The following is a 22,247-nucleotide window of genomic DNA, read 5'->3' as shown; positions in this document are numbered from 1 at the left end:
TATTGTGTACTTACAATTGTCAACTAAACATAAAGGAGATATATTGTGATTGTTTACTCTCTATATTACTTTATGATAATAGATTAGCTTAGATAACACACACACACACCAGTTAAAAATATATACTAGTATACTAGCTAGTTTTATGTCATACTTTTATTTTTGTTCAAATATATATTGCTGACAATAACTACTTATTTGCAATGCAGATCTTTATTTAGCTCTGAATTTTTGTACTTTTACTTCATCTGACTGCTTCTGCCATCACTGTTCATTTGAGTCAATCAATATCAAACCTGCACGTCTTGATGCATGTTCAATCATCCAGACAAGTAAATCTCCAAAAGTTGATTCTGTTCATCTGAACGTAGCATTTTCAGTGGGAGAAACGTTTTGTCACTCATCCAAGTGACTTCTTCAGTCTCAGCTGACTGCAGGTTTCCCCAATCTTGTAAACAGTACATTGCATAATGACTGAAACCAGCCCAGTGAAGGATTTATACATCGGGGAAACCAAACAACCTCTGGCGAAGCGGATGGCACAACACAAAAGAGCTACCTTGTCAGGCCAGGACTCTGCAGTCTATTTACACCTACAGGCCAGTGGACACTTTCAATGATGAGGATGTAACATCCTGGACAGGGAGGAATGCTGGTTTGAGCGCGGAGTCAAGGAGGACATTTATGTGAAAAGGGAAAGACCATCTCTGAATCGAGGAGGGGGCCCAAGGTTACATCTTTCGCCATCTTACAATAATGTGATTGCAGCCATTCCCCAACTCTCTGTGAATGGTACTCATGGCCATTGATCAGTGGGCTTTGGTCAGTGGTTATTGATCAATGGTCATGAGAATTTGCATAATTAAGATTAAGGAACTGACCTCCCAGCCCATTGTTCCTTCAGTGGGCTGGTTTCAGTCAATATGCAATTTACTGTTTATAAGATTGGGTAAACCTGCAGTCAGCTGAGACTGAAGAAGTCACTTGGATGAGTGACGAAACGTTTCTCCCACTGAAAACGTCCAGATGAACAGAATCAACTTCTGGAGATCAAACCTGCACATTTTATGCACTAAATTCACCTTCAATATGAATAGCCCTCACAGCACATCAAAAGAATACACATTATTTATAGTAATATTAAAACATTACAGGCAGACATTTGCTGAATTAAATAATGTTTATTAATACAAACATTTTTAAAATAGTTTTAAACAGATAACAGTGAGTCAAAGTGCAAAAGAAAGCTTTTCTTCAGCTGTCAGTCATATTTTAGATCTTCTTTATAGTAAAAATGCTGATTGAGTGCATTCTATTACAGTAAACATTTGACCTGGTTTTCTTTTCTTTCAAATCCAGTCAAAAATTGTGATATGTTGAATTAAGGTCAATGTGCTGCATCTTATCAGTTCTTAGAAAGCAAACAAGGTCACTGTGGCTTGCAGCCACTAGAAAAACACATGCTGTGACATGCAGTGTCTGGGCCTGAGAGTAGAAAGTGCTTCAAAAAAAAAGCATTTTAAACAAGTTTTAAATTTTGATTTTGAACTGAGAACAGAATAACTGTCAGTCTCAAACTTAGATACATCCGTATCTATCTATAGATATGTATATATATTCATATATATATATATATATATATATATATATATATACATTAATATATCTTTTGAAATTCATACAGTCACATCACATTTCTGGGAAAAAGAGACAACAATAATGCCTGAGAACAAAAGAGTAGGTGACAACATGACTATGAGTACTGTGGTAAAATATCACCGTAATCAAGTTTATGTGCAAACAAATTAATGTATGTATTTACCACTTTTATATTCTTTTTCTGTTCAATGAGAATATGTTTTGTAATGAGGGTTGGGATAAATGTTCATTAGATTTCAAGCAGTGTTGAAGTATCATGAACTCATTCTTCTCCAAATAAATTTCAAGTTTGAGTTTTTAGGGATGAGTGAAGATAACTGTTACTTTTTTTCTTGGTCATTTCTTTTCTTTCTGAGCCTAAAAGAAAAAAGGAAAAAAAGAAAAATGAAAGAAATCTTTATTTCGTTTCAAACAACTGTCCCACTAACCTTAGTTTGGAATAACAAAAGGAAAAGAGACTAACATACGGTAAAAGTTTCAGATAATGGCCCCATTATATATATAAGTAATCTCTGAACCAAATGCTCAGGCTTCAGACTGCCTTAAACACTCAGTTTGAAACAGTTTTTTTTCTACTCCTTTCTACGTTTCTACTTCTGATGTAAAATAGACTGGATATCCCTAATATCCATACACAGTATCCATAATCACATACTGTGTATGCTACCGTTGTATAGAGTGTAATATCTTACTTCTTTTATATTTGTTTGTAATTTATTTGTATTTTTTGTATTTTCCTACTGATATCTGTACCTGAGATGAGGTATTATCTCAATATGGTCTTCTCAGTCATTCAGCTGCAGTTATAAATACAGAAGCCCCACCCACCTGTGGTTCCAACTTTTTGCTTGAGAGGGGCAACCAATCAAAAGAAAACTTGTTCAAAGGAGGCAATGTTAAAATAGCTAGTTTCAGACGATGGATAAACTGAGGGACTGCAACAAGGCCCAACATAAGACAAACAAAGACTTTTTTTTTTTTAACTGTAAATCATGCAATTCTGATGCAAATATAAAAATAATGAGTTGAAAATCACCATAATAGTTCATTTACATTTTGTAACCAAAGAAACAAAGCAATTACTGCTATTGAAATGAAATTCATTAAAGGTTTGTGGGCGCTGAACAAGACAAGTCATGATAATAATGAATTGTCTTGAACTAGTTTTCAGAAAAGCTCAAGCGCTAGATTTTGTGAGTCTAATGTTTCAGTTAAATACATAATTTCCAGTTTACCTGCTGTTTGTTGGTTCATAGTAGCTGTTCTCATTCAGCAGTTCCTCAATGATCGCCTGAAAACATTCAAACAAAACATCGTGTCAGAGGCCGCAGACAGAAGTTCAGTATCATGATGAAGTTGAAATTAAAACACTGTTCCAAAATGAGACCCATCTGTGGGATAGTCGACACCTGCAGTTGTAAAGTAATACAGATCCATAAAATTGAATTTTAATGAAATAATAGTTGGCACTATGCCATCAGCAAACTATTTATTCTCTGAATAAATTTGTTGTCCAACAACCAGCCTACAGTGGCACTATGCCTCTGCAGGAGGACCTACACGACATTTATACAAACAATAGTTTAATAGTTTTTCAATGCAGTTTTACATAGACTTATATGCCAAATATGACTTTTATTTTAGCTAGCAAAAATTGTTCCTATTAGAAAGATTCCTGAGTTTCTCACCACCAACCTGCATCTGGTGATATGTAACTCCATCTCTGAGATTCACATCAACTGTCAACACAAAGAATAGACAAAGTATTTTTTTATTTTGCAATTCTACTTCTGCATAAGATGCTCTGCTTGTCTTTTACTGGAAATTTATGGTGAAGTTGGGCATTGATGGCACTACCTGTGCCGTCAGCGGTATGGATGTCTCCCGTGAAGTGGTGGATCCAAGGCCACCAATCTGAACTGATTAAACCAAATGCCATCAGCTCTGGAGACGCCTGGACGAGCTGAGAGCCAAGTTGAGGAGACACAAACACTGTTAAGTTCTGCCTGATTTTATGAAGTGATTCTTACAAGACATTTGTAAGGTACACCAGCACAGAGCAAGACTTCCTGTAAACTGACTACTGGAACAAAGTAGACTCAACTGTATGCAATAAAAAAAGATTTTTAAGAAATACTTCATTTTGATTGTGCAGAGAGCTCCTCAGTTTCTGACTCTTGAGTTATTTTGCACGGTGATTTCAGTGATTTCACAAAGCTTTTAAGGTTGGTGTTAATGGCCTCTTTTATGAGATATGTTTAAACGTCTCTTTTTTTTGGGGGGGGGGGGGGGGGGGGGTTATTTTGTTTTGTTTTGTTTTATTTATCTATATACATTTTTTTTTTTTCCTGTAATAATATCTGAATGATCTACATGGGAGAGTATGTATAACTATATCTATGTGTTCCCCTAACACTATTCATATATGATGTACATACATTACTATTATGCACTCAAATTTTTTTTTAATTTTTTTATTAATTTTCTCCTTTATTTTATTTGAACTCTCTCTTCCTGTTGGTTAAAATGTTGTTGGAAAAGCAATAAATAAATCTTTGAGAAAAAAAAAACGTCTCTGAAAATAGCTTAAAAAATGTCCAGTCCAAAAATGTCTCACATTATCAGATCATTAAAGAAAGAAGCTTTACAGTAGAAGTTGTGCCAAGCTAATAAAAATGTTCTGTACTCAGGTTATGCTTTAATCTTCCTTGTAATTACAGGGAGAGATGTTTACTATTTAATATCATCTATGAATGAGAGCAGATTTATCATGAGACATTGTTTATCAGGTAACCTAGCCATTGCTGGTCTCGTGTTTTTATTTTTCATTAATCATGGCAGCAGACAGGTGAGCTCTGATCTCATAATGAAAATATTTTGCCATTGGTTCAGGAGCTGAACTAAAATTCATGCAGGAACATGTTTTTGATGGTAGACTTAAACATCACTCTGTTATCAAACTCCTTCCCTGTGGTTTATCATATCATGAGAGTGAAAGGACAGAGCTACAGGACCTCAGGTGTGGCTTTAAAATAGCTGACAGCAGCTTCTATGGTGGGTATATTAAATGTGTTCTGGCGGCCTAGCACACATGGAATGAAGTCATAAACTGCATCCATCGAGGCGCACGGGGTGCACTGCAGAGTGAAACAATGCTGGCTTTGTGTGATGTTCTGATTTTGATTTTTTTTTTTCACATCAAGATGGTGAAACTGCAAAATGAAAGCATTCCTTCACAGAGCTGTGTTTAAGAAGCTTTTACTGCAGAAGTTACAGTAAATGTAGTCCAGACATGTTCTGTTGTATCTGTTGTAATCTTCTTGTTTGATATTTGTCTTATGCTTCTGAGTATTTTCCTTTCTCACATCTTTAGCCTGTTCTATGTGAGTTGCCTTCATGTTTCTACATCCTTCCAGTTTTATTTTTTTTACAGTGCTTTAGAGAAGTATTTCCCTCCTCTCTGAATTCATAATTCATAAAATCAAGAAATGAATCTAGAATTATTTAAATAGAGCCTGACAACAATCTCAAAAAATAGCACATCATGCCACAATCTAAATAAACTTAAGAACAGATGAGAAACACAGTTATAGACATTTATTAATCTAAAGAGGCTCACAAAGCTACTTCGAGGCTTTGGGACTCCAGTAAACCACAGTGTAAACTATTCTCCCCAAATGGAGAAAACACCAACGGTGTATCGATATCTCATTCAGGAAGTCACAGAAGAATCCAGAACAACATCTAAAGAGATGCAGGCCTCATTTGCCTCAGTGAAGGTCGGAGTTCATGATTCAACAATAAAAAACAGACTAGACAAAAATGACATCCACGGAGAGTCCAAGGAGTAAAACCACAGTGACTAGAAATAACTCAAAGGCTTGTCTAACATTTTTGAAAAATCATATTGATGATTTTGGGGAAATTTTTGTTTAACCACAAGTCTAACTTCTTGGAAGGTTTGATTCCCGTTAAATCTGGTGTAAAACGAACCGCATTTCATTTAAAGACCAATATACCAGCATCAGAATTATGATGCTTAAATGCTCTCCAACGCGTTTTAATTAAAACAATTCTACCAAGAAGATTCCTCCACAGCGATGTGAAAGACTCACAGTCAGTTATACCAAACTCTTTTTTGGTGCCAAGGGTGGCACAAGCAGTTATTAGGCTTAGGGGCCATTTCACTTTCACACAGGGCCAGGTGGGTTTGGATAACTTTTGTTCCCTTAATAAATGGAATCATCATTTATATTTACACAGGCTGTCTTTGTCTACTATTAAAATTTGTTTTATGAGTTAAAGCAGGCAGCATGGTGGCATGGTGGTTAGCATTGTTGCCGCACAGCAAGAAGGTAATGAGTTCAATGCCCCTCAGTGTGTGTGAGTGGTTGTCTCTGTGTGTTATCCCTGTGACAGACTGGTGACCTGTCCAGGGTGTACCCTGCCTCTTGCCCTATGACAGCTGGGATAGGCTCCATCAACCCTGAAAAGGATGTAGCACCCGAGTAGCAGTACCACTGGGGAAGGGATTGCCTTGGAACCTCAACCTACATGTTTCAAAAGGTGAAACATTTCCTTTGAAGGTGAATGTTCAAATTCTGTTTTGCATCATACAGACAACTCTCTCACTTCCATTCAAACTATTAGCAATAGGCGACTGACCAAAGCAATCACAAAGGTTTTTGCCAACCAGTTGGGGAATACAGATTTTTCCCTAGCGACATGTGGTTGCCAGAGGGTTATTGACTGGTCTCTAGGCCTGCGAAACTAGGGCCTTATTCATTTGATCTAACATTGTCACCAAGATCACACCACATGTTCAAAATGACAGCAAAGTTAGCATCACATATTTTGTGGTCACATGTCTGGAAAACAGTTTCACAGTTATGAAAACAAGATATCTGTTACAAAGCCATTATTGTGCCACATTATGTTTCACAGTGACTCATTGTTTTGCTATGTGTTATTAATGCAACATGCCCCTCTCCCTCATAGGGCTGCGTTTTTCCTTTTCCCTAAAAACTCAGGCTGTGCATCAGGCTGTGGTCTGCTTACGATGCTTCGCTGTATTTTGAACCAGCTTTCAATCTGAAACCTGCAGATTTTCTTTAGTCCAATAAATATCTGATGTTTCCAAAGTTAGTGAATTGTGCTTATTCACATTCTGATCACAGAAATGTCAAAATGATCATGATTATGACTGCTGAGACAACTGAGCAGTCCTACATTATGAAGGAAAATTACAAAGTACAATCACTGAATACAAATTCTGTCTGACCATATTTTCCAAGTTCCCTGCATTTTAACTTCAAGTGCAGTTCTGAATTGTGAGTTGACAGTTCAAACCTTGCTGAGCTCCACTTTCAGGTTGTACGGATCGCTGCCAAATTGGAAGAGAGACTTTTTAAATCTTTCAACAAGGCGCCGTTTAATGTGGTGGTGTGGAGCTGGTGGAAGCTGGAAATTAAATAAATGCAGGTTATTACCAACAAATACAAATCTAACCACTGCTGACAAAATATTCCTCATGGGTTGATCTCAGCTGGACCAAATAGTCCAACTGATAGAGTGTTTCTGTGACTGCATCTATCATTTTTGACTCATGAGATTCAGCAAACATTTCTTTAAGCCTTTACTTGAGTGATGAAGATGATTTTGTGCAGCTGCACCAGAAGCCTCTGAATTGGATCATCAATCTGGCGAAGCTTCTTCTGGGAGACGCAGATTCCTGCTGACACTGAGGTTAGAGCAAAACCAACAAACTGACTGATGAGTGCTAAAGAAAGCCATGTTGGCTCATTTTAAAAGGTTTCTGTAGTCTGAGAAGTCGAGCAGTGCCATAAAGTCAAAAATTTACCCGGTCTTGGTTTCACCTTTGCAGCTGCAAAATCCCCACTGGGAAAAAGAGCAAATCACAAAAGTGATTCAGTTTGCTTGTGTTTACCAACAAACATTTACACGTTCTTCAAGTTCAAAGGATGAGCTCAAGACTGCTACCACATACATTAACCCCAGAGCTTACATAAATCATACAGCTGGAAATGTGTTCAATGTGTTAAACTTACCTGTCTAAAATATGATCAGGGGTAGCACAGGCAGCTGACTTTGAGCCTTTGATTAAAGCTAAATAGTAAAACAAATGGGGTTTGGGGTATAATTAGTGAGCAAAATCCACGACAACCAACAGAAAAATCTAAAGCAGTGAGAAGAAATGAGAGAATAAATGTTTATAAATGCTTCGAAGCCCTAAATGGCACCACAACAACTAACAGTAGTGAGGCATCATCAGGTAAAGTAAACATGCCTGTGAATATTTGGATGTATGACAACCAGAGAAAAACACAAAAAAAAGTCTCTTAGGAGTAAGTAATAAAAATGTGATCATGTTATCACAGCTTCGACACCACTAACCGTAGTGTTTTCCTGTAGAGGTGGTGGTAGTGTCTGTGCCTTGGGATGTTTCAATATCTTCATCAGGGCCGTCATCTAAGCACACACGCACAACATGTTAGCATTGTGTCTTCATACCTGTCACAGTCTGAGCAGTATAAAGATACCCAGATACCCTGAGCGAGTCTCTGCTCTCTGCTGTGGTTTGAGCTGCAGGCTGTAGAGGAGCACGAAGGTGCATATTCAGTCTCCATCGTGGGTGTTTCCTGTAAAATATGAAGCACCATTTTAAATCTCTGCAGGCTAATAATATATTTATTTATAAGCGCTACAGCACAGTACAGACGTTCATGAGTCTGTATTTAACATTTATAAAGTGAAGAGTCTTTTTCTGATTTCAAAGATCTGAATTCACCTGTGACATGTTTGAGTAAGAGCAGGTCAACCTAATTTTATCTCTTTCTAGGAAAAACTTCTGTGCTCGTTTCCTGTCTCGCTCTGCTTTTCTTTCCAGTGAATTCTGGGAAGTGTAGAGTCCATCCATCAGCTTCATCATGAGGTCAGAGATCCTGGAACTCACAGCTATAATGTCCGGTCTCAGATCTGGATCTGGATTTAAACACCTGACAGGACATCACATCACAAAGTAAAGTGCTGAATAAATTTATTAAATAATTGATTGTTCTGTTATTTCTTATTTTATTTCTTATTTTTCCACATGGATAATACATGTAAACACTAATACATTTAAATAAATTGCAACTGTTGCGGTGCTGGACTTCCTACCAGGCCTAATCCTGAGACCTCGTCCTTAGTGAATGCTTTTAAGTTAAACATGCATCAGTTAAGAAAATCTAGTAGAAACAATAGAGGAACCAGAAAGCCAAAAATTGAGATGCTGTGTAAAATCTAAATAAAAAGAAAATCCTCAAACACAGATTCCAGAAGCCAATGACTGAATCAATGAAGCCAGATTGATTGATTGATCTTCTGTATACAGTCTATGCTCACCATTTGATCATGTCGATGACTCTCTCTGAAAAAGTACCTTCTTCAATTGGCTCATAATCGGCCTCCACAATCTGCCAGCAGAGAATTAGAGTGACTGACAGTAGAAAGTAAATATATGAAGTTAGGCATAAAATGTGAGTCTTGTGTGTCTCCATGCTACCTTGCTGGCCAGTGACAGCATGTTACTGCTGTAGAATGGAGGCTGTAAAGTGGCCATCTGGTAGAGGATGCAACCTAAAGCCCAGATGTCAGCTTTCTCTCCATACGGCTCGTTTTTCACTATCTCTGGACTAAAAACACATCACCACACTGAAAATCTTGAGTCATGAGGACCATTCATGCAATAAATCTCTGAATGAAGCCACAAAATCTGACGTTGATCACAGAAGATTAGAATTTGACAAGGAAAAAGAAAGTGTATGTGAATCGGACAGCATTATAGGAATATAATCACACAGCAATGGATTCTAAACTCTAAAACTCAAATTTAGGCCTCGACTTTTTACCTGAAGCCAAATTGAGGCTTATTTCTAATGACAACCATCGTATTTAAAACCTCTAATTCCCACATTTGTTTATGCGAGCAGATTTTTGTTCCCTCAGCTCGAGTAACACAAAACAAGTGTACACAGCCAGGAATAACATAATAACTTTCCAGCTGTGTCTTTAATAGGCTGTAATAAAAGACAAAAACAGCTGAACGTTTGGCCTTAACTTCCTCACCAGGAGTAAAGGATGGTGCCAACCACTGATGTGAGCTTGCTGTTCTCCTCCTTCTGCTTAGCGAGGCCAAAGTCAGCTTCAGGTAGAGGAAAGACAAGAGTTAAACTTTTCATATGACGAGATGTTCTGTGGGGAAACCTAGCTGCACACTCACTGATGGTGACTTTATCTTTCTCCCCTAGCATGATGTTGTTTGGTGTCAGGTCGCGATGGACTATCCTCTTCTCCTTATGCAGGTACCTCAATGCCAGAGACATCTGAAGGAACATGGAGAAATTATGTTAGAATAGAATAGCCTTTATTGTCATTGTACAAAGTACAACGAAATTGAAGTGCCACTCCCTTGGTACAAAATGCAAAATAAATATAAATGTAAAATATAAAAAGTACAATAAAACAACCGTAGTACTCAGACAATAATAAGTACAATATATACAGGATAGCAGCATAATATAATGATAGTATGAATAGCAGCATAATATAGTGACAATGGCAAGTATAGTTAAGCAGGTTTAATTGTTTTGTGCTTATTTACTACGGTGATAGCTCTGGGAAAGAAGCTATCCCTGAATCTGTTTGTCCTGGTTTTATGTGACCTGTACCGTCGGCCTGACGGTAATAGTTCAAACAGTTGATTACTGGGGTGAGAGTAGTCCTTAATGATATTGCCAGCTCTGCTGAGGTATCGGGAGTTTGCAATGGCCTCCAGACTGGGCAGAGAGCAGCCAGTGATCTTCTGGGCTGTGTTGATGACCCTCTGCAGTCCTTTCCTGTCTGCAACTGAGCACCCTGCATACCATGTTGTTATGCCGTACGTTAGGATGCTCTTTATGGTGGCTCTATAGAATGTCACCAGCAGCCTCTCCTCCAGGTTGTTCCTCCTGAGCACTCTCAAAAAATGGAGATGCTGCTGGGCCTTTTTTACCACCGCCGTGGTATTTGCAGTCCAGGAGAGATCATCAGAGATCTGCACGCCCAGAAACCTCATGGAGTGTACCCTCTCCACACAGTTCCCGTGAATGTAGAGTGGGGCCGGGTCTGCTCTGCCCTTCCTGAAGTCCAAAATAAGTTCTTTAGTTTTCGTGGTGTTCAGTTGGAGGTTGTTAACTGAACACCACTCAGTCAATCTGTTAACCTCATCTCTGTAGTCCGACTCATCCCCCCTTGAGATGAGTCCAACCACTGTGGTGTCATCCGCGAACTTTATGATGGTGTTTGAGAGATGGGTAGGGGAGCAGTCGGATGTGTAGAGCGTAAACAAGAGGGGACTCAGAACACATCCTTGTGGAGACCCGGTACTGAGTGTGATGGTGCTGGACAGGTGGGGGCCGAGTCTGACAGACTGTGGTCTATTTGTCAGGAAGTCCTTGATCCAGAGACAGATGGAGGTGGAGAGTCCCAGGTGAGACAGTTTCTGGACCAGGATCTCCGGGATGATGTGATTGAATGCTGAGCTGAAGTCCAGGAAGAGCATTCTCACATAGTTTCCTCGGTGCTCCAGGTGACTCAGCGCAGTGTGGAGCGCTATGGTGATGGCGTCCTCGGTGGATCGATTTGCCCTGTAGACAAATTGGTGGGGGTCCAGAGTGGAAAGAATGTTCATTTCAATGCTAGAAGTGCTTTAGGAGAGGGTACGAGTTGTGGCTCATCCATGTGTGTCTCATTTGCCGAGTGAAAATTATTGCCATTCATTTTGGCTATTATCAAAAACAATCAAAAACCAGTTTGGCAGCCAGGGTTTCTGTTCCTTTGAGTTTTGAATGAATATGTAAGTTTGGGTTTTTGCTTTGGTGTTTAAAGTTATGATTTTTATGTTTTGCCGTGTTGTTTTTATTTTACGTTCTAGTATTTTGTTGTACCTAGGCTCTAGTTGCTGTTTCTTGCATGTTAGTCCCCTTGAGTGTTTCTTTTCATCCTTCTGTGTTCCCTAGGAGTTAGTTCATCTATGTTGAGATTTGTTTTTCTTTATTCATGTTTTCCCCTTTCAGTAATGGTCCATTATTCACTTCCTGTTTAATCCCATGTCCTCTTCTGTCTTTTTTTTACTTCATCCTTTGTGACTGTGTTGATTGTGTATGGCTGAGTCTAATTTTCATTAGCTCTCAGTTTCTAGGTTTCAGTTTAACTGTGTTTTCTATTAAGTTTGTTCTTAACCACAAAAAGGTAATGGTAAATGGCAAATGGCCTGTGTATAGCGCTTTACTCTGTGGATCCTGTGGGAAGTGTCATGCAGTACAAGCAGTTTACAAAGCACTTACTAGCATTTGTTACCTGTATGAATATATTCCAAAGTCTGTCTTCGGTGAACTGCTGCTGTTTCTCCTTCAGAGAGTTAAAATGTTCAGCCAGTGGTACTCCCTCAATCAGTTCCATCACAATGTACAGCTTGTCACCTAAAATGGACAATATGATAAGTGTGTTTGGCCTTTTGCTGTTTTTTTCTTCTTTAAAGGGGACTTATTATATGCTCTTCCTTAATTTCCTTCAGATTCGTGTCATTATACCTGTGGATGTTCATGTTAAACATGACTACAGTTATAGATAATGAACCCAGTAAGTAAGTAATCCTTGTGAGTTTTTGGCTCACAGGGATTACAGGGATTATGAATCAGGAAAATATCCTTTAGTAGAGCCTGAGAATAACAATATGGACCTCAAGACAATCAAATAGACTTCCTGTAATTTTCAGTTTCAGAGTTCATTATGCTCACCTTCCAGAAAAGTCCTGTAATATTTAACAATGTTCGGGTGTGTCATCTAGAGATAAATAAGCAACACATTAACTTCCAACATGTAATCATACTGTCCAAATACAGTTCACTTGTGATTTGTATTGAGCCAAGTGCCTGTTCTTTGATGATTGTGAGCTCTGAGATGATTTTCTCCACATTACTGTCTCTGGACTTCTTGTCTTTGCCAAATGCAGGGTTGTGTAGATTCACCTCTTTCAACGCTAGGATGTTCTGGCCGCTCTGTTTTTGGACCTGTCATCAAACCAATAAATTTGAAGTAAATTATTTAAAAAGAAAAGATGCAAAACATCACAACCAACTCCAAATTTGGTCACTCTTGATGTTCTTATGTTTCCTGTTACTGATGTTTACCTTAAAGACACTTCCAAAGGCCCCGGTGCCCAGATGGTCCAATACAGAGTAGCCACTGATCACTCTGAGAGGAGGTCGGTTCTGGTCCACTGTCTCAATGCCTCCTCTCAGATTGTCCAGTTCCTCTTTCTGCATTGAAAACACAAAAACTTTGTTTGTTTGTCAGTTTACCTCATTTATTTTACCCCACAGCAGTCAATGTTTTTCCTTTTTTTCCCCAACCCCAAAACAGCTGAATAAACAAATAAACTCATTTAGAAGCTATTTCTTACAATGTAGAGTGAAACTTTGGTTTGCAGGCCCTCATAGGCAGCGAGGTCCCGCACATAATGTCCAACATCAATAAACAGCTCAAAGAGGTCTGTGGGAAAGAGTCTGTAATGGATAAAAGATCACAAAACGGCAGTGGAAAGCAATAATGAGACTTCTTTCCCTGGCAGTGTTCCAACAGTAGCTCATTTTAAAACAATTCATCCACTTCATGAACTTAATGTTAGACAGTTTCTGTTATATTTTAAAACTTTTTAATGCCGTTTCATCACCTCTTAAACAGATGTCTATTTCTTTCCACACTAAAGAGAAATCGGAGCGCCCGGAATGCATAGCACTGCCAATACACAAACAGATATGTTATTTCCTATAATTAGAACATTTAGATTATTATGCAATTTGTTACATATAATAGCATATACCTGTAAAGAAGTGATTGTTTGTCCAGAGTCACATGGTATAATCAACTTTGCAATTATATAGATGCCATTTTCCTAAGAAAAGAAGGTCAAATGTAACTAACGCAAAAACATATACATGTGTTTTTATTTTTATTTGTTATAGCTCATGTTTTTACATATTTCTCTCTGTTAATAGGATCAAGAGTAAAAGCACTCTCATTTGATTAATATGTGCTCTTCCACTAAGAACCCTTCTTTACCTGAACAATGTGGTGAGCAGATGTGTCATCTAGACTCATCTCAGTCAGAGCTGTACAGCAGGCTGAAAGGGGGATTAAAGGGATAGAATTTAATTTAAGAACTCATATACACAATCACAGAGTCCTAAATAGTCTGGATTACAGCTGTAAATATTTATATGACTCTCTAAAAAACCAAAAGGCCAGAAGGAAACACTGTGTTTGAAATGTAAATCTTAAGCTTTCCCTATTGATACTTCTCGGGGCATGCATGTTTGGAGTGAGCAAGAACGAGTTCTGCTTTATGTTAGAGTCATCAGACGTTTGAAAACAGGAAATTTACAACCACTTCCTGTGCAATTACAGACAGGGTTAGTCAACTCTCTGCAGTCGTCATTGTCTCATGTCAGGAAAAAACTGTTTACATTCTCAGTTACTGATAAGACTGGGGTAGCATTTTCTTTTTGTGCAGTAGGGACAAGAAAATGCTTTATCATAAACTCTCTGAGACAGAGGTGGAGTAAATGTCCGCTTCTGTCCCTACGCAGACCTAGGGACAGGGATCATTGGAACAATAATACATTTTATTTGAAAGCGCCTTTCAAAACACTCAAGGTCGCTGTACACTTAAAAGCAACATAAAAGCAAGAAGTTTACAGAATCATAAAAGCATAAGACATAAACAAATAAAATAGGAGAGTGGAAAGGTTATGTGGGATAAGCTATTTTGAACGTATCGTGACTATATGTAAATTCCTAACTAAGCAGTAAAAGTTTCATATTTCCACCGTTTCTTCCAGATTTTAAGATGTATTATTAGTAGATAACCTGTGTTTTTACCCCAAGCGTGTTCTTGGGTTGAACTTTCCCACAGGCTTTGTTCTCCATGTGATTGATTTTATAATAGAAGTCTTTCACTTATAAAACCTGTTTTTCTCCAGTTTCCACTAATGAGTACTTTATAAGTTTATAAATTAATATCATTAAAAATATATAATACTAAGAGTCCCTACACAGAAAAGCTGGTGGGTACGTTGGTGGATTCAAACCCAGGACTTTCTTACTGTGGTACTAACCACAGCTCCACCATGCCACTGAGCGACACAAGAGACCCAGAAATAAATTGTGTGATATGCAGCGTATACCCTGACCTGACTGGAGCGCGATCGTGTTGTCCACCACCTCCTGAGGGCTGAGCTCCTCCCTCATGTGCTCTCTCTGGATGCGACCGGTTGCGTTGGCACTGGAGAGCGCCTCAATGGACGAGCGGTCGGTGATGTACTGCCTGTCACTGTGTGAATGATTTTGTGCCTTATTTTTTGGCACTGTGACTGTTTTAAGCCTGAGAACAAAGCTGTTTAATGCTGTTCAGTCAGCTAAAGTTACAACCTCCATCGTTAGCTATGAAATATTGGATGAGATTATATTGCAGACAAACGGAAAGCATTTTTTTTCCAACCAGCAAAGATGTGAAAGGATAGAAAAAAGATAGAAAAATATATGAGGTAATAAACTCCAGACAGATTCATCAGCAATATTTGCTGATCTGTCCCTTCAAAGACAAGGATCACTCTGAAAAACAACTTACAGACTATAAATGGTCAAACTGAGAGCTCACTGTTGTAATCTAAACTTTAAATACATTGTACTCGCTCATTTTCACGAACCTGTGGAGCAGCCGGAGGAACTGCTGCACGCCACCCCAGCTTCTGATCTCCACCCTGATGTCGGGGTCCTCGCAGAGCTGGACCAGCACCCAGGTGACACTCCATAGCAGTTTCAGGTGCTTGCCATGCAACAGGCTCAGCAGTACCGGCAGACCGTCCAGCTCCCTCACCTGAGCCCTCACGAGCTGAACCGGGCAGAGCAGCCTCAACAGCTCCGCACTCATTCTGGACGAAGTTTAACCCCAATATTATTTATGTTAAGTGAATATAACTTGATACTTGCGGAGATAACATACACTTTATTATTCTTTACAGCTCTATTTTATGTGTCTGTCTATGTTTCCGTCCAGATTTTATGACTGTATATCAGCACTAACGGGTGAAAAAACCTTTTCCATAAATTAGAATAACAACTTAGTAGTGCTTTCTTACCTCTTTGACAGGAGGTCGTATTCCTGAAGTATTACAAGGAGGCTCTCCACTATCAGTAGCTTCCCAATCTCCTCTTTAAATTCTATGCTACAGAGAAGAAAATCTTGTAACAGATGAAAGTGTCCTTGTATGTATAGTCTTCGGTGCAACATTTACTTACCTCTCAGCCAAAGTGGTGAGTGCTAGCAGGGCTCCCAGTAGCACACTGCTATCAGTTGTGGAGAGGAGTTTTGCCAAAGTCTACCACAGTCAGAGTTGGTATTCATTTACAAAAGGAAATAGAAATGAAGAGATGGCAAAGTGTCATCAATCCTCATTAGTACTTTCCCAAATGACAAAGCATTGGGCAAAAAAATTACGAAAAACCACACAAGTCAATCTATGCTTCTTCCCTCACCTACAGCCCTGATCTGTGGGTAGTGACTAAAAAAATTGGATCACAGATACAAGCAATAGGAATTAGCTTCCGGTGAAGGATGTCTGGACTCAAGAGATATATTTAAGAGCTCAGCCATTCAGGAGGGACTCAGAATGCAGCCTCTACTCCTCCACATTGAAAGGAACCAGTTGAGGTGGTTCATGTATCTGACCAGGTTGCCTACTGGACACCTCTTAGGTCAGGTCTTTTCTGCATGTCTAACTGGGAGGAAACTCCGGGGTACACCCAGGATATACTGGAGAGATTGTGATGCTTGGCGGGCTAGGGAATGCAGAAGAGACTACTGCACCCCATGACCCAGACTCAGATAAGGGGCAGAAAAACACTGGATGGATGGAAATACAAAACCTTACTCTTTAGGTATTTGAATAATGGCCAGGACAAAGCCCTGGAATGCAAAGCTTAAGTAGGAAAAAGTAAATATTAAAGGAAGCAGAATATTTGCCTCAGTATAGTTCTTGTTGGGATAACCAGTTTTAAACCAAAACTGTGATGTGAAGGTGTTCTCTGAAAGACTGAAGAATGAATTTTATCTGAATAGAAAAAGCTTCTTTGAGTTTTCTAAAAGTTTGCTTTGCAAAACAAACATGATGGGGAAATTCTACTATTAACTGTGAGAACATTACTCTAAGCCAAGGTCTTATGAACAGATGAATGTTATGATGGACAATGTTTTTTAAATAATGTTATCAAATGTAAAGCAAAAAGGAAGTAGTAACAGTAAAATTAATAGTAAAATAACTATATATATATATATATATATATATATATATATATATATATATATATATATATATATATATATATATATATATATATATAAAACTATATATATAATAATTGTGAAATTATTGTCAGCAGGAAAAAACTGAACTCATTATTGTCACTGTTAGCGTATTTTTCCATGGTTTAAACACAAATCATTTCCTGTTATGTTACAGAGTTAAACTCATCTAGAAGCACCTATTAGCTTGAAATGCTTCAAGGCACTCACTTTAACATCACTTTCAAACCATTATCCAAATTAACTGTAATTACAATGATCTCTGGGGTATAAAGACTGTGTTCATAGAAAATGCTAGTCTATTTTTTTTAAAATGCGTAAAAAACAAATTGATTTTCCTCTAAATAACATTTTAAAAAGATTTTATACTTTTGTCCCCACTGCCTGCAGATTTCCATCCAGAATTCTTTGAGTGTCTTATGCTGACTCTCTCTGGTTTAACCCAGACATGCCAAAACAGTGACAACAAACAGCACACAGTCACAGATAACCTCGTCACAACTTATCACTTACCCTGTGAGCGCCACTCTCGATGACCCAGACTCTTTGATCCTGAGTGGCAGATAATTTCTGAAAGATGTCTGGAATACAGTCAGTTAATCCGCCATTGATAAGAACAATACAACTTATATTATCAGTGTTTCTCTGTGAGTCTGCCTTCAGATTACTCACAGGTCATTGTGACCAGCTTCTGCGTGGCAAACGCCTGCTCCCCACACGACATATACAGAGCAGTGACAGACTCCATATACTGAGAGACAAAGGAGAGAAGGGTTCAGGGTGGCATCGTATCACTGTGGCCAAAAGAAACATTGTTTTTTCTTCTTCTTTTTTTACATTAGGCATTTACCCTGGCAAGTAAACTGATGCCTTGGAGCTCATGGAGGATTTTCTAAATCAAACCAAACAAAATCAGCATTTGTTGTTTTTATTTTGCAGAAATGTTTTTTCATTAAATTAAAAGCATAAAAAATTAAAGTTTGTTGTTTTGTTTTTTAAACTTGGACCTGATAGTGGGGATCTCTGATCAATAATCGCAGGCAGATGAGAACTCTAAGGACTGACTCAGGAGGTGCATGCTCAATCCATTCACTGTTGAAAGAGTAAATATTATCACAGATGTTATCCGCATCTATTACAGCAGAAGAAATGTTTAAGTACTTCAAACATATTTCACCTGCACAGTCGGTTCTTGATCAAAGACACAAGGATGCCAGAGAACAGTTCATGCAACGGGTGGCTGCTGAAGCATCTTTGGTCTCTGTATGTTATGCTAGTAAATGACAGGAAAATGATGTACAATTAACTTTAAAGAACTACATATTGCATTTAATCCCTTAAAGAAATATTTCACTGTATAATTAATGTACAAACACCAACATCAGAAAAGTTTGAAAGCATTTTAGTCACATTTAGGATTAGAATTTAACCTCAATACAGTTTTTGTTTTCCCTGAAGTATAGAGAGGACTTAAAGTTGTCCATAAACATTTCCTCTTTGAAAAGATCTGAATGTGGATATTACTTTTCTTAATTTAGCAAGCCACCCTTACATTTCCTTGCTCATTTAATATGTAAACTTAAGCTAACTGAAGACCTTTCCCTTTAGGTTGTTGAATCTAAAAACAAATTTGAAGGTACTTAATTTATATTTCTCAAAGTGTGGTGCTTCAAAAAGGAAAGGTTATTAGATAGTTAGATAGCAACACTATTTAAACTGAATGCAATGCTACAGGAAGGGTAGTGCAATTATTTAGCTGGAACTTGCCTGGAGAAATCAATATCCAGTCATGTTCCAAGTCAAGTTTATTACCCAATGAACCAGACTTAACATAAACAAGAAATCACGTAGAAAAAGCAGAAAGAGACAATATATGCTGCTCAAAAATTAAAGGAACATTTGAAAACATATCAGATATCAATGGAAAAAATATTATGCTGGCTATCTATACAGGTAGGGACTGGGTCCTGTGTTTGGAATGAAAGGATGCAATCGTTTTTAATGGGAATTAAAATTATTAACCTCCAGAGGGCTGAATTCAAAGATACTCTGAAAATTAAAGTGGAAAAAAATAATAGGGCCAATTAGTCTGTTTTGACAAAATTTCATTGTAGGACTTAAAATGGTGCTTAGTAGCACCCACATGTCTGTATGCATGAACAAGAACATTGGAGCGTGCTTCTAATGAGATGATGAATTGTGTCCTTGAGGATCTCCTCCTACATCTATACCAGGCTTTCACCGAGCTCTTGGACAGTCTGAGGAACAACCTGGTGGTGTTGGATGAACATAATATCCCAAAGATGTTCCTTTGGATTTAGATCAGCCAAGTGTCAATGGTATCAATTCCTTTATCTGCCATTACCCACTGCACCAGTGAAGGGTCTGAAAATGAGTCCAAGGGTTTCATCCTAATACCTAATGGTAGTCAGAGTGCTGTTGCCTAGCTTGTAGAGGTCTGTGTGTCCCGTGTCAAGAATTGGCAGTTCCTCTTGTAGTCGGAAGGTTGCCGGTTCGAGCCCCAGCTCGGACAGTCTCGGTCGTTGTGTCATTGGGGAAGACACTTCACGTGATGGCCAGAGGGGCCGATGGTGCGATATGGCAGCCTCGCTTCTGTCTGCCCCAGGGCAGCTGTGGCTACAACTGTAGCTTGCCTCCACCAGTATGTGAATGAATAGTGGAATTGTGAAGCGCTTTGAGGGTCTCGAAAAGCGCTATATAAATGCAACCCATTAATATTACATAGATATGCCTCCCTGGACGATCACTGACCCACCACCAAACAGGTCATGCTGAATGATGTTACAGGCAACATAATTTGCTCCACAACCTTTTCCTGTTTGTCAAATGTGCTCAGGGTGAACCTGCTGTGATCTGTAGTACACCAGTCATGCACCTGCCAATTCTGGTATTCTATGGCAAATACCAGTTGGGCTCCACAGTGCTGGGAGTGAACACAGGGTCCACTAAAGGACATTGGGCCGTCAGGCCACCCACATTAAATCTGTTTCTGATTCTTTGGTCAGAGACTTTCACATCAGTTGCCTGCTGAAAGTCATTTTGTAGCTCTGGCAGTGTTCATCTTGTTTCTCCTTGCACAAATGAGCAGACAGCAGTCCTGCTGATGGGCTAAGGATAAGTGACCTTCTCTGGCCTTGTCCAGCTCTTCTAAAGTAACTGCCTGTCTCCTGGAATCTCCATGCACATGAGATTGTACTGGTGGACAAAGCACACCTTCTGGCAATGGCATGTAGTGGGGATCTCTGATCAATAATCCTGAAGGAGTTGGAACACCTGTGCAGCCTCTGTAGGGTGTAGGTATCACCTTATGCTACCAGTAGTGACACTAGCCAAATGCAAACGAGTGAAAAAAACAGCAAGAAAAGATGAGGAGGGAAAAAATGTCAGCGGGATCCACCTGTGAAACCATTCCTATTTTGGGATTGTCTCATTGTTACTCCTCTAGGACAACGGTTGTTAATTTCATCAACAAAGCAGTACCAAAGCAGCTGAAACTGATTAACAACTCCCTCTGCCATTTTAACTGACCAGATCAGATCAGATCAGATCAATATCCCAGACGTTTAGCTGACTAAATGCTATACTTTGATCATTTTTTGAGCAGTGCAGATCACTGTCTTACAGAAAAACAGTTCTACCAGTATAATCCCAGCTGAGATTAGTAGCACATGTTACTGAATCTTAGACAAAGTCAACCTACGATTCTTTCATTTTCAGAGTCAACATAATAAAGGTCAACTGGGCCTCTAATGTATTGATTTTATGCATCTTACTTGTATTAGTATTAAAAAAGACTTGGACTCATAACTGTGTGCTTTGAGATTTTAGTTAATATTATTTCAGAGCTTATGCGGTCCTTAGGAAATGTAACCTGAATTTGTCCAGTTCTGAGGCCTCATTGCTGATGTCACTCTCAGGCCTGTGTCTACTTGTGTTTTTTTGAGGAGGGATGGATCTGCTGGTTCCACTGCTGCATCCTTTACTGTGACTCAACACTGCCACCTGCAAACACAAGGAGTCTCACACCACAATAATACACACAGATAGGTAGCAATGTGAGCTGGTTTGTGGGGTCTGTTATTAAAATGTCTAGACATTCAGCCTTGGTGTGGTGTCGTGTGTTGTTGTTGCTGTCCACCTCTTGTCTGGGACTGTTTTTGGCAAGCAGGGACTGGAGCCTCCTTAGATCACGAAATGCCCTATAAAACATGCTTATCAGGTGATTTGTGTTTTTCATATCACGGAGATTAATTCTGAACTTGGTCAAGAACAATTAAATAACTGTAAGGAGAAGATAACCAAGCATACTTGCTGTGTGTTCCTATGGATTTCGGGGTCAGTTTTTCTTCTTGTTTCAGTTTTTTAACAGACATTTTCAGCGTTCCCCTCTGCTTCCATTAGGAACCTGCGAAGCATTTCGGCACATATTCACATTTAGTCAGACATAAGAAACTCAGTGGCAACAGTGCTACCTCACACTGGCCAAAAACGACAGGTCCGCTGATAGAAGGCGAACCAAAAAAGTCGCGTTTATAATCGCTTACCTTTCCCCCAGCAGCAGACAGCTGATTTGGCCTATAGAAATTTGGCCTCATTAAATATCCTGAGTTAGTTTTATTCGAGCAACAGCAACTATACGAGCAAATAGTATTAGTCTATGTTGCTATGGTTACAACCGACGCGCATCCAGTTCACTCGCCGTATTTTGTGCTACGCTGTCGGAATACTTGGCACGCGTATATATATATAAATAATTTATATTTGAAAGGAAATTTAAATAACTTAAAATCTTTCTCATTACTTATCAACACAGTCCAGAACAAACGAATAAATGAATACATATTATAAGACCCAGAATTTCCTTATGTTTCCCAGCAATGAGAATTCCGTCATATAAGCTAAATATTAAGTTAAACAGCCTATAATTAAAAACATGAATAATGGTAATAATTATACAGGTCAATATAAAAATGCAGTATGACAAAAATTAAATGTAAATCTTTCAAACATTACTGTTTGAAAGAGTTACTTTTAAATAAAAAGTGGACTTTGCATGTTTCTCTCCAGGTACTCCTCCAATAGTATAAAAACATACATGGAGTTT

General features: G+C 38.6%; 1 protein-coding gene across 2 annotated transcripts; it reads right to left on the bottom strand.

The window, feature by feature from the left end:
• Positions 1-1,169: 1,169 nt before the first annotated feature.
• On the bottom strand, positions 1,170-21,845 carry nek10 (NIMA-related kinase 10). Of its 2 annotated transcripts, none has more exons than XM_087848455.1 (36): positions 21,688-21,845; positions 21,452-21,548; positions 21,282-21,342; positions 21,015-21,145; positions 18,300-18,395; positions 18,130-18,214; positions 17,973-18,014; positions 17,795-17,873; positions 17,636-17,703; positions 16,060-16,139; positions 15,900-15,986; positions 15,468-15,692; positions 14,952-15,154; positions 13,822-13,883; positions 13,583-13,654; positions 13,433-13,497; positions 13,163-13,265; positions 12,891-13,019; positions 12,633-12,770; positions 12,498-12,543; positions 12,058-12,179; positions 9,941-10,043; positions 9,787-9,862; positions 9,224-9,353; positions 9,064-9,134; positions 8,468-8,675; positions 8,228-8,318; positions 8,074-8,148; positions 7,728-7,785; positions 7,520-7,557; positions 7,299-7,399; positions 7,009-7,119; positions 3,517-3,622; positions 3,355-3,398; positions 2,895-2,950; positions 1,170-2,016 (listed from the first exon to the last, which is right to left on the bottom strand). In XM_087848455.1, the coding sequence occupies exons 2-36, from the start codon at positions 21,514-21,516 to the stop codon at positions 1,980-1,982; spliced, it is 3,264 nt and encodes a 1,087-aa protein (XP_087704581.1). In that variant the 5' UTR covers positions 21,517-21,548; positions 21,688-21,845; the 3' UTR covers positions 1,170-1,979. The 2 variants fall into 2 exon arrangements, with proteins under 2 accessions (XP_087704581.1, XP_087704582.1); XM_087848456.1 differs by having other exon boundaries at positions 14,952-15,091.
• Between the last annotated feature and the right edge of the window lie 402 nt (positions 21,846-22,247).

The sequence above is a fragment of the Neolamprologus brichardi genome, chromosome 11 (assembly GCF_056152115.1).
Source record: "Neolamprologus brichardi isolate AB-2024 chromosome 11, ASM5615211v1, whole genome shotgun sequence".
Classification (NCBI taxonomy): domain Eukaryota; kingdom Metazoa; phylum Chordata; class Actinopteri; order Cichliformes; family Cichlidae; genus Neolamprologus; species Neolamprologus brichardi.
The sequence above is the reverse complement of the archived record's forward strand: the minus strand, read 5'-3'. Positions and strand labels throughout refer to the sequence as shown.